The sequence below is a fragment of the Lonchura striata genome, chromosome 1 (assembly GCF_050655825.1).
Source record: "Lonchura striata isolate lonStrDom1 chromosome 1, ASM5065582v1, whole genome shotgun sequence".
NCBI classification, from domain to species: Eukaryota; Metazoa; Chordata; class Aves; order Passeriformes; family Estrildidae; genus Lonchura; species Lonchura striata.
Genome location: NC_140703.1, coordinates 87,622,569 through 87,635,061, shown reverse-complemented (window position 1 = coordinate 87,635,061; position 12,493 = coordinate 87,622,569). Strand labels below are relative to the sequence as shown.

The window sequence follows — 12,493 nt, the reverse complement described above, 5'->3', positions numbered from 1 at the left end:
GTTTGCAGGAGCTGGGCTGTCTCCCAGTCAGTGCCTCAGGCCTGACTAGCATTTTGCTGAAATTCCCCTAAGACACGGCAGGATAGTTTTATTTTCATTAAGAGATAGGATTGTCCTGAGAACCATAATAACAAAATAAACACTATTGTGTATACTTATTATCTGCAGCTAGCCACCTGGGGAACACTAACAAGGCTGCATTTGCAAAAAGTGTTTGTTTAAATAGAGGAGCATGAAAATTCACGGGAGGATTGCACAGCTCCCTGCTCTGCAGCCTGCAGCGCTGGCTCACGGAGCCTGTGGCTCCAGGCAGCGTGACTCACACGGGATGCTACGGGAGCTCAGCCAGGCTCGCAGTCAGCAGGAACTTCCACCCCGCTCCCAGGCTGGAGCCAGTGTCCCTGCTTACCGTGTGCTCCGTGTCCCTCGGGGCTCTCTCCTGACAGAGCCCCGTGTGCTCCGTGTCCCTCGGGGCTCTCTCCTGACAGCGCCGGGGCTGGGGCACCCTGAAACGCCGTGTGACGAAACCGCTCCCGCTGAGCAGCGCTGCTGGCACAGCAGGCTCAGGCTCCTCACTGCCCGCGCCCTGCTCGGCTCTGCTGCAAATGCTGTGGCAGGAACACCAAACCAAGTCAGAGGGTTATCATTCATTCTTTGCACAGTTCAGCCTCTAGGGGCTTGCACTGTGATTTTGCTTGAAAAAATGACCGGCTTTAGGTGGATGCTAAGGCTTTTGTGTATGTAACAAGGACCCGACCCTGTTACACCAAAACCTGGGGGATGCTTTTAATTGATTTCAAAGGGACATAGCAGATACTGTACATTCATCATTCATTTTTACTCAATCCAGGTAAAAGCTCATTAATTTTGGTAAAAAAAAAAGAATGCCCCCTTACTGTACCTAACCCCAGTGGTGCAGAGTAAGGCAAAATAAATAGAACTTGTCCACTTATGCTTATGACAACATGGAGATTCCAGTGTAGATTCCTAAACAGGTATGTGTGACCTTTTGCTTTTATTTATCAGGACATCCTTGGCTCTGGTGGGGCTAGTTTATGAAAGCAGCTTGGCTGTGTTCAGTTTTCTAGAGTAATCAGTTCCTCACAGGATCAGGATGTTCAAAAACTGTGATGTGGATTTCACATGCCTCATTTGGATGTTTCTATTTATTCTGTCTTTTGAATCTTTTTCTCTTGCATTTGTGCATGTTAACTTCACAGTTTTGTTCAGTGGAGCTCCAATTCTGCAGGTCCTCTCCGAATCATAACTCACATTGTTCAAATAAGAATGGCTTTCTAAGGCAAATCTAATCAGTGCTTCTCTTGGGAACAAAAGTAAATGAGCTTTTCTAAGGTTGGCAATTCAGTCCAATTATTTCACAGATCTTTGTTCATTTAATTCCTCTGAAGTGGAACAATCAGAAGAAACAGGGCAGAACTACAATACAAACAGGAAATTATGGTTTCTCAATTTGAAGAAAATGAGATTTTATAATACATTCCCCTATTTATTTATTTATGTATTAAGCCTTACTCTTTTGTCATGCATCCCGGCAGCGCTTCACTGCAGAGCACAGAGGTCTTGAGAGAACCGTCAAGTCATGTTAGAGCTCCTCAAAATGGAGCTGTGTAGACAAAGTCACAGGTACTGTAAATAAGCTCAACTCCATTGATTACCTGGGACCTATATCAGTTTAGAGCAACTGAGAACTTGCAGTTTACTGCAGTGAAAGGATGGTTTTTTCACTCCTTGGATAACATAATTGTATAGAATCATAAAATATCCTGAGCTGGAAGGGATGCACAAGGATCACTGAAGTCCAACTGTGCTCGAACTCCAGAACTAAACTTGGAAAGTAAATTTCATGGAAATTATGGATACATTGAAATGAAGCAATATTTGCTCCCTGAATAAGCATAAACTCCCTGATTAAGTTTTAATTTATACTTAACAATTCAGAAAATGGAAAAGGAAACCAGAATTTTTATTCTTGTCATCTTCAATTCCTAGGCAACTGATTTAGAGGTACTGTGAAGATGTATTACAGCTTTAACACACAGTCTATTCGCCAGAATTTCTTGCAGCAGTACCACTGAATTCAATGACAGTGATGCCATTCATTTTTGTTGATTCAGCCTGATCCCCTTACTGTCCATATCTGGGACCTTCTGGAAGTCTCCACAGCTTTTTCCTGTGTGTCATTCACAGACTTCCTTCACATAGCAACCAGAACATAAGGGCAAGATGTACAACCAGACCTTGTCTAAGGAGGAAGCCAGGACCTGCAAGGGGCACGTATCTGCATGGAACACCTGGGAAGTGCAACAGTGCTTGAGCCTTTGGAGGGAGAACAGCAGCCTGGCATTTGGTGCACATATGGCTGGTGAGTTGCGGTCCCAGGGCTTCCAAAATGCTGCCTGGAGCATTCCTAAGGGGTCAGCCCAGCAGGAAAGGACGTGGAAAAGGATGCTCTTCAAATGCTTTCTGCCTTCTGCTTTTCTGCCTAGGGTTTCTACCTTGATCCTTAAAAACCCTGTTACTCTAATGTGACAGCTATAGGAGACAGACACCTTAAGATTCTGACGGGGTTTAAAGAGTTTTAGCCATGGTCTTTTCCTCTCCTCAGTCCTTTTTGCGTGATGTGGTTCATCTTTCTTGATAAGCATAATAATAAGCCGAGCACTTAGAATGCTTTTCTGATGTCCCGTTGTGTTCAATCTAGCTCAATTGACACGCAGCAAAGTGCTGCAGCCTTTCAGTCAGGAATGACATGGCTTCTGCTGACATTTCCCAACTGAAGAATAATTTTATGAATCATACACACTCTTTGTCTCCAGCTCTTCTGAACGCAGTGAAAATCAGAATCAGAACCGAACAGATGGAGTTTGGGGAAGTGTGAAAGCCTTGAGGGAGCATCAGCACAGGAAAATGAGGGTCAGCATCCTCAAGGAGGTCAGGGAGCGAGGGTCAGAGAGCTGAAGAAGAAACCTATTCACAGGTACCGCGAGGAGAGCGCCTCTCATGATGGAGAGGTGCGGGCCCCAGCAGCAGTGCTGGGAGCGGCTGTGGGGCTCCATCCATCCCCTCGAGGTTCCCCTCGGGCAGGACGCGCAGGGACGGCGGAGCCAGAGCCCCGGGAAATCCACTCTCCGACGGCTGCCGAGAGGGACGCGCTCGGAGCTGGCAGCGGCACGTCCCACCCGCCCCGCTGAGCATCCCCGCCGCCTCCGGCCCCTCCGCCGGCGGCAGATGAAGGAGCCGCGGGCGGAGTGTGCAGGGAGGGCGGCGGGGAGGCGGCTCTGCCTGCCGGCCCCGAGCCGTGCTGCCGGGAGCGCCGCCGAGCCCCCCGCTCCGCACGGCTCTGCCGGCGGCGCACCAGGCGGCGGATGGCCGGCGAGCAGGGGTGACGGCCGGCCCGGCACGGCACGGCCCGGCCCCGCCCGGGCACGGCGGCTGCCGCGGGCAGCGGGCCGTGCGGCCGCCCTCACGGCCCCGCCGCTCGTGGCGCCGCCGCCCGGGGCAGCGCATCCCCGCTCCGCCGGCGGCCCCGGGCCGGCCCTGCCCTGCCCGCGCCGCGCTCCCAACTTTCCTCGGCGTGGCACAAAATGTGCCGGGGCGCCGCCGAGCCCCTTTGACGTCCTGATCCTCTCCGAGAACTTAACAGGATCGCAAAGCCCTTCGAGCGGCTTTTCGCGGTGAGCCGGGCTTAGCGCTGGGCTGCGGCCGTAATCCGGGCGCGCCTGCGGAGGGGCGGCCCGGCGGGCCCGCCCTGCCCCGCCGCCCTGCCCCGCCGGGCCCGCCCTGCCCCGCCGCCCCCGCCGGGCCGCCCTGCCCCGCCGCCCCCGCCGGGCCCGCCCTGCCCCGCCGGGCCCGCCCTGCCCCGCCGGGCCCGCCCTGCCCCGCCGCCCTGCCCCGCCGCCCCCGCCGGGCCCGCCCTGCCCCGCCGGGCCCGCCCTGCCCCGCCGCCCCCGCCGGGCCCGCCCTGCCCCGCCGCCCCCGCCCTGCCCCGCCGCCCTGCCCCACCGCCCTGCCCCGCCGCCCCCGCCGGGCCCGCCCTGCCCCGCCGGGCCCGCCCTGCCCCGCCGCCCCCGCCGGGCCGCGCCGGGCCGGGCCGGGCGGGCGGCGCTGCCGCGGCTCCCGGCGCGGCCGGAGCGCTGCGGGCCGGCCCACGGCGCGCTGCCCGCAGGGAGAGCGCCCGGGACCCGCATCCAGGCAGGCGGACCGACGGACGGACGGAGCTCCAGAGTTCGGATGCTGCGGAGGAGAGCGTGGGCAGGTGAGTCTGAAGCAGGAGGCAGTAATAAGCCTTCTGTCACGCCTGTGAGAGTGGCATCATGTCCTGCATCGGACTTCAGTTCCAAGCCTTAGCTCAAGCTCAAAAGCTTGAAATGAAACGTTTGTTTATTTATTTAATTTTAAAGAAAAGCGTTAATTTGATTAATTGATGCAGAGATCTGTGTACTTAAAATTAAATTGGATTCAGGGCACAAATCTGAGCAGACGTGGGGCTGAGGGGACTTAATTCTACTCCTCTTGACTGACAATTTTACTAGCTTGATCCATGTGTCTCTTAACTTTTACACTGTCTGGCGCCTGTGGTGTAAACTGAGGCTGTCAATCCCAGTATAAAAAACGCTAGCAAATACTACAAGCAGTGAAAAGGAGTAATTTTCCAGTGATTCCTGGTGCTTTCCATAAATTGACCTTGGTTCTAGAAATATGGCATCTTTTGCAAAAGTCCTGTACTGTAATCCAGACCGTAGTCTGCCTAAGAATGCAGAAGATACAGTAATAACTATAATCAGTGTCTGTCTGTAATGCAAGGTCCCCTCATATGCCAGGAGGAAAAGTCTAAAAAGATAAGGAAAAGTGACATGAACATTAGTTTCGATCTCTGAAGAAATGATGTTCAATGTAAATGTTGGTACCTGTTGATCTACCTGTTTTAACTATATTTTGTTTTCCAGATTCATAGTTGCTGCATTCAAAGCAAATAGATTGTCATATTTAAAATCTGTAATTTTCATTTTTCCATCTGAGTAAAACTACATCTGGACTTTCAGATGTTACAGATATTGAAATAGCGTAACTGTGTGTCTTCAGTAAGCACAGTCTAGTTTTTTCCTTCTGGTATTTTCATGTTGTTTTCTTTGAGTATGCATGCTAAAACCATCTGATTAGAAAAATACATGTTGCAAATGAAAACGGGACTGTCGGGGTGTTGAATCAGCAAGGGTAATCATTGTAAACAAGTGCTGAATGACTTGAGGGAAGAGCACATCAGCTTTGAAAAATTATACATCGTCCTTCCATATCAGCATGTCTCAGCTTTGCCTTCTGTGTATCCCAGCCTTTGTCATCCAATTTGCGCCCAAGCTCAGTCATTTCGGTTCAGCACGTTGTCCGGCAGCCTTCTCCAACGTTGCCATCTCTTTTCATTAGCATCTCTTAAATCCTCTTCGGTAGGATGCCTCCTTACGGTTTGTGAAACGTGACACGATTTACCCCTCGTGTTTCCCTCCCCCAGCCAAATGGGATGGCTCCGATGGCTCGAATAACGCGGGCAGGGAGTGAATTTAAATGGTAACAGTTACACGTATGCACACATGCAAACATACATGTTTATTTTACAGGCACACGTTCAGGACTGTAAACCTGCTGTTCTCATGCTATGTTCACTTTTAAGAGTTACCTTGATACATGAATGCACTGACAGGAGACTTTGGCAGAACCAGTGAATTTTAGGCAGTGGCTCCAGAAGCCTTGCACAGAGCTTATTTGCTGTATAGAAACATGAATACCTGCACCATATTAACCCATACTGGCAGCAGAAACATGATGTGACTTGCTTGTCCAGTCAGCTGTAATTTTTAATTTGCTGTGTTTAAATTTACAATATTAAATTCAATATTCACAGATAGTTTCTCCTGAAAAGTTTCCAATCTAAAAAAGAATTCATCTGCAGAAAATGGTCTGCAGAAAACTTCAGTAAATTTTAGAAAATTGAACTATATTGCTAATAGTTCATAGTTACAGAAGGGAAACTTGGTCCAAATAATTCAATTTATTTAAATGATTATTTTGGTACTAAAAGGTGCCAGAGACTCAGCCATCAAATAGATCAAAGGTAATCATGTGCATTTCATTGTAAAATTATAAATTATACATACATGAATAATGCAATGCTTTATGAAGTGCATGCACATCTAAAGTACCTGTGAAAGAAAGGTAGAGAGTATTTGACATCCTTGGTTGGTCCTGAGGCTACTGGGCTATGCATATAAATTATGTGCATTCTCAGGAGATGTCAGTGCTCATAGACTGTAGAAAATGTAATATGATGTAGCAGAGAGAAATAAATTGTGAGAAGTGTGCTTTTAAAAGAGGCCCTAGAATTTAAGAATTGTTGATTTAAACTGTAATGAATTTGTGAGGGTAAGTTGGTACTGCTGATTGTTTTTTCAACTCCCTTAGCTTGATCTCATAGCCTTCATGCAAAGCTGATTTCCATATGAGTGTACCAGAGTCCCATGTGCAGGTGAATTTGCAAACCTCCAAAACATTGAAGCAAAGATTATGCCTTGTCTTCAAACCATGTGTTTATTTAAAAGTTCCAGTGCCCAGTCTTTGATGTCTGCTTGTTGCCATTAGTGGTTGCATCATTGGAGCTGCAGCCTGTCACACAGAACACACACAAGATACAAAATGCACAGCTGAGCTACAACTATTAGCAAGTGATATAACAAGGATCATGTAGGCAGAGGTCAAATCCCAGAATAAATCCCAAAGATTTATCAGGGTTGAACCTGAGAGGCTGTGTGAGGATTTGGAACATGTCTTAACTAAAATGATGTTAGTGATCCTATGCAGCTTATCATTACTTCTATAGCAATAAATAAATTGCTGAAAGCTTCAAGAAAACAGCATTTTAAAAATTACAGAAACAGATAGGATGCATTATAAAATCATATGTAAAGTCATCTTTTACTTTGTGGTGGTGATACATATTTCTCCACAAAAAGCTCTTTTTTGAATTCTGCCCTATTTCTGTAGTCCTTCAAACAAATAAGCATTAACAATACTAAATGGTGGTATAAATAGCTCGGTCTGTCATTATTTTTTGATAAACAACTACTTTTACTTTGTATCAGGTGTATTAATTCTTGGTTGGTTAACAATATTGAATTAAGGTAGGTTGGGTTGGCAGATTCTGCCCCAAAAGGGAACTGCTAGAGTAGCCCAAACATGAATTCTCAGTGCTCTTGAGAGGGAGATGATGGTAATTCAAAGATCTTTCACAGATATTTGACAGGCTGCAGAGCTCATTTTGATGGCTTAGTGGATAGCTGTCAACTTCCAAAATTTGTTATAATTTGTTATAATTTGTTATAATTTGTAATATTAAAGTGTGTGTCTGTGTGTTGGGTTTTTTTTTCCTGCTGAGAAGGTGCAAAATTGTCTGAAACCCAGGCCACAAAGCTGCTCAGAAGCCTTGCCTGTGTCCAGATTGCAGTGGGTGGTGAAAACAGATACTCCTGCTGCCATAGGTGTTCTGGAGTGCTGAAAACCCATAAGAAAGCTATTTGTAGCCCATAATTTACTGCTAGCAGGCTCTGGAAAAAGGAAAATTGTTTTTTTCTCGCTTAATTTGAAGCAGGCTTGAAAAGGTTTCTCATTTTTGAGGTGCAGCTGCTCAGCACAATGCAATTTGCTGCAAACAGGTGAATCAATTCAAGAAAGAGGAGAGTTATGGCTGTGAATTGGGTACCACTCCTTTTGGCCTGGAGTTAGAAGTCCAGTTATTCACAATCCCAGTTTGGTTTCAGTCATTTCACATATGTAGCTTCCTTCTTAGTGCCTTGTTCCTACTTACCTGCATTTCTGCATTCCTACTTCAGGGAATCCACTGGATGGCAGAGCTCCTAAAATTTAGACACTGTAGCCTTTGTAGCTCTAGTTTTAGGTCTTTAATGATGTAGTTCTAAAGAGACAAGTAGAACCTGATTTTCAAAATTAGGAAATACTTATATGAATCTGAAATTTTCATATGTTCCTTGAACTCATATTTGTTGCCAAACAAGTGGCTGTTTGGCACAAAAGCTCAGTTGCTATTGAATCCAAAAGGAAGAGGATAAAAGAACCTGACCATTTACATTTCAAGTAGGGAGTGCTATCATAATGTATGTAATTTATTACATTTTTAATAGGTTAACTGCAACCTCCCGTTTCCCAGCCCCTGTGCTGCTGGGTAGGGTAGAGGAGGTGGAGGAGTTTGGAATGTAGGGGTAAAGTTGAATCTGGGGAAAATGAGTGGTAGAGTGTTTTGTTTCCCACCATCCAACTCTATTTTAATTTGCATTAAATTGAGTTTTCCCCAGTTTGAGCCCATTTTGCCTGTGATGACAATTGATATTCCAGTGTCCTTTTTCTTCCTGTTTTTTCTCTTGACCCATGATGAGCTTTCTCATCTTGCTTTCTCCCACTGGGCTGCTGAGGAGGGGAAGTGCAGTAGCCGCTGTCTGGGCATCTGGTAGCCAGCCAAGGCCAACCCACCACTGAGCTCTACTCACTTCTTAAAACTACCTTATGAGAACCAGTGTTTAGTGACATTTTTGGGATTGCAGGTCCCAGATGGCTGGAGCTGTCTGTGTGGCCCTGCAGAAGGTGTTTGTGGAGCCTTCTGACTCTTTAGGACTTTCCTGCTGGTTGACTCCTGTTAAGCTGCTCCATAGTTAATTACTTGCCATATTTTGGATCCAGTGCTGAAATGTCAATCTTCTCCTTAGACTATTAAAAACATTTATCATTAGGGTTCTTAGAGGCTTGGAAGGAACAAATATTTCATCTTCATCAGATAGTTAGTAATTTGTCAGAACTTTATGGACTTTATGCAGTGCCAAACCATTTTGCTTCAGGAGGTCTCAGCACCTGCACTGTACCCAAATTACCTCACTGTTTATTTCTATCAGTCCTGTGTTCAGTCCCTCTCTACCACAGCTGAGCACATGTAACACACTTTCATCCACTCTTCCTAGCTCCTTCCAAGAATATATTAATGTATTTTATTGCTAAATAGTAGAGTTGTATTTCTGTGAAAATGTTCTCCCTTCCTTTCCTCCAGTATAGTGCAGAGTAAGAGCTCAGACCACATTGTATATTAAATGTGAATTTTACAGCTGAAATGATTGTAAGGGATCTGAAATGAGCTGAAATTTTACTTACATACTTTTATTTTATAACTTTTTAGTCTTCACCTTTTAGGGTACGCAGACCTCATTTTCCTTTCTCTCCCTTTTCCAGGTCTTTAATCATTCTTGCCATGCTGTCATTTTGCTTTATCTTTCTGATTAAGAAAAAGACTTGGAGTATTCCAGATAAGTCTGCACTGTTGTTTCATGGAGCAGTTTTAGTGGGTTTTGTGTCATTAACCTGTTCTGTGTGTACATTGCCAGTTGTTGTATCAGCAAGCCTGCCCTGCAGTGAGCACGCTGTTTCACTGAGCTGTACCTATGTCCTAAGTTCATAAATTTGGTTTGGGTTGGAAGGGACCATAAGAACCATGTAGTTCCATCTCCTCTGCCAGCAGACCAGGTTGCTCAAAGCCTTGTCCAACTTGGCCTTGGGCACTTGCAGGGGTGAGGCATTCACACCTTCCCCAGGCAATGTGGTCCAGTGTTTCAACACCATCATAGTGAAGAATTTCTTCCTAATATTTAATCCAAATCTACCCTTTCAGGTTCCCTTTCTGGGGGAATATGGTTCATTTGGAAGCATGTAGGGCAGTATTTTACATGCTTTACACCTGTATTCTTGGGTTTCCATTTGCCTGTGTTGCACATCACTTATCATCAAATTGAGAAATTGCTTAATTGATGTTGGCCACCTGCACTCCTGAGGTTCCCTGCACGCCTTTTGTTTCTCTTGCCTATACAATTTTTTGCCATGCTGAGATCTTACTGTATCTCTACTTCATCTTTCCATCAGTATCATTAACAACAGGTTTTCCTACAGAGCCCTGAGGAATACTATTATTGACTTCTGCAGTGGTGAAGGTGACTGTTTAGTCCTGTTCTTGCTTTCTGTCTTCTTGGTTTTTTAAATCCAAAATAGTGGTGTTTGGCTTTGTATGCTATTACTTTTTTTTTTTTTTCTTTTTTAGTGGCATAGCTTTTGAAAATCTGAATAAGGTTTCCTGTATTCAGTGCTGCACTGGCATACTCAAGCTTTTCAGAAGGTTTGGAATATCTAATTCCAATATCTGCTGAAAGTGTTTGATTTCAGATTAGTAATATTCAGCTTCAGCCATTTCAGTTTTAAATGTAAAGAAATACTGTACTTCATGTTTCTTAACCAGACTTTTGGGAACTGATGCACAAATGCATCTGGAAATCCACGTGCCACACCTACAGCATTTGAAACATAGAAAAGCATTGTTCACTCATCTCCAGTTTCAGAAGCAATGTGTCTTTTCAGTGAGGGAATCCATGGTGTTGGTTGCAAATGATCTACATCACCCCAAGACTTCAGATTGTTTCATTACCTCATGCTTTCATTGTTTTAACAGTTTTATTTTTTTTATCAGTGTTGCTTACTTTGTTGGAGGTTATAAAACCAGGTGACCCTTGTTTTTAAGAGCTGCTGTAGGTAGGCATCAATCCAATTGTGAATCACCAGAACTGATAAGTGCAACTGTTAAATGTTAGTGTTAGTCAAGAAATTCACTCAGTGCTAAATTTGCTCTGAAATTACAACTTCAGAAAAAAGGTTAATGCTTTGTTACTTATGAATAATTCTTCCCACTATCAAGCTTCTAAAACTCTGAGTTATGTTTTTAACATAAATTATCTGCACTTTAGAAGTTAATTCTTCAGAGTGAACATTCCAATCTGAGAGTGGGTTGAAAGAACACAATTTAAAAAATATCAATGTGTAATAAAAATGCCCATTTTTATCCAGTAAAACTTCAGTTAATCAGCATGAACAAGGTTCAGTTTAAGATGAGACACAGACATTGGCTGATTTAAACTAAGGCAAAATTAATGACAAAAAATTTTGAATTTTAAGTGATGCCCAAGGCTGTTTCTAGAGTAATTTCATTATTTCTGGATGAAAATAAATCCACTTTAAAATACATTGAATAATTTAAAAAGCTTCGTATTATTTTCTTTAATTGTCTGGGAATTGATTGGAGGGTAAATCAGGTAACTGGCTTTCAAGAAAGTGGGTGCATAATGTTTTAACCATGGGTAGTGAGCTTTGCTTCAGGAATAATTCAGGTCACAAAGTTTCTGAAAAATCTGTATTTCATTTTGTGTTGAAGGTAGATCTTGTGTGGTCAGTGAGACAGAGGATTACAGGTGAGAAATGGACATGACCTAGTGTGAGGGAGTTGATTGATTCTGAGAGAATTTCATTCTAATCATATTTCAAACAAAAAAGGTTCCTGAATGAAGTTTCTAAACATTTTTTTTTCTCCTTTCTTAAAAAGTCAAATCTTTCACTGAAAGTCTTTCAGTTCTTCATTTGTAAGACACTTGTCTTGAGTCTTAAAATTCATTTTTTATGTAGTAGATGTGATACGAATTTCAAAAGGCATTAAAGATCAAATCTGGAAAGGAATTTAGACAATTTTTTAGAACTTGTAGGAGATGAGCTGCTAAATATCTTAACAGAATGCTTTGAAGCATTGTAATAAAAGCCTCTAGTGTGTGTGTTTAGCGCAGAGTTTTAAAAATATAGAATTATAACATGGCCTACATTAAACTGAGGGATAAATGTAATTATCTGCTTGGTTAATATGGATTTTTGGCATTAAAGTCTTAATGATAAAATAGATAATATTAACACAGGTGAATCAATGTGAAGCGGAATGTGTTGTCCTAGCACATGTATTACCTGGCTTTTTTTGGTTGACTTTCTCACTAAAGTTCTTTTAATGAGATTTTAAATGCAATTTCATTATGGATAATAGGTATGACAGTGTCCGTAGTTCATAAAGCCTAGAGACTAAAAGAATATGGTGTCATGTAACACTTTTTCTTTGGTCATTATGAATCTTTGATAACACTTTTTTTCTGCCTACTGCAAATAAAACAAGAAACACATGTCATATGTATGTGTAAATATCACTGTTCTTCAAATGGTTGAAATTGTTTTTTGCTGTTCCACTGTTTTAATAAAGAACTCTTTTTTGAGTACTGAGCACATTCCTTTTGAAGCCTTCATAATTTTTTTCCCATTTCAGTTTTCATTTAGATGTTGATATGTAAAGCAAAATGGCAAAAATCAACACCCAGCACTCCTACCCTGGTGTACACAGCTTGTCTGTCAGAACTTCTGATGAAGATATTGAAAGGATTGAAAATGGCTATATCAGGTAATATTTTCCTTTCATCACAGTCAAGAGGACAGATTGCTGCATAGTTTGTGGAACTCCTGTAGCTCTGGGAATGGGAGCTAGAAATATGGGAATATTGTGTTGTGATATTGTTGG

The 12,493-nt window shown here is 43.8% G+C and overlaps 1 protein-coding gene across 3 annotated transcripts in view; it reads left to right on the top strand.

The window, feature by feature from the left end:
• Positions 1 to 4,117: 4,117 nt before the first annotated feature.
• The window catches only part of CNGA3 (cyclic nucleotide gated channel subunit alpha 3), a 29,343-nt gene continuing 20,967 nt past the window's right edge, over positions 4,118 to 12,493 (top strand). For 2 of the 3 annotated variants that reach the window (XM_085582686.1, XM_085582678.1), the window contains exons 1-2: positions 4,140 to 4,276; positions 12,245 to 12,376. In XM_085582686.1, coding sequence (XP_085438812.1) covers positions 12,276 to 12,376 — 101 coding nt within the window. In that variant the 5' untranslated portion in view covers positions 4,140 to 4,276; positions 12,245 to 12,275. Of the gene's footprint in view, positions 4,277 to 12,244; positions 12,377 to 12,493 lie in introns of all 3 variants that reach the window. The other variant, XM_021546676.4, reaches the window with a different exon arrangement.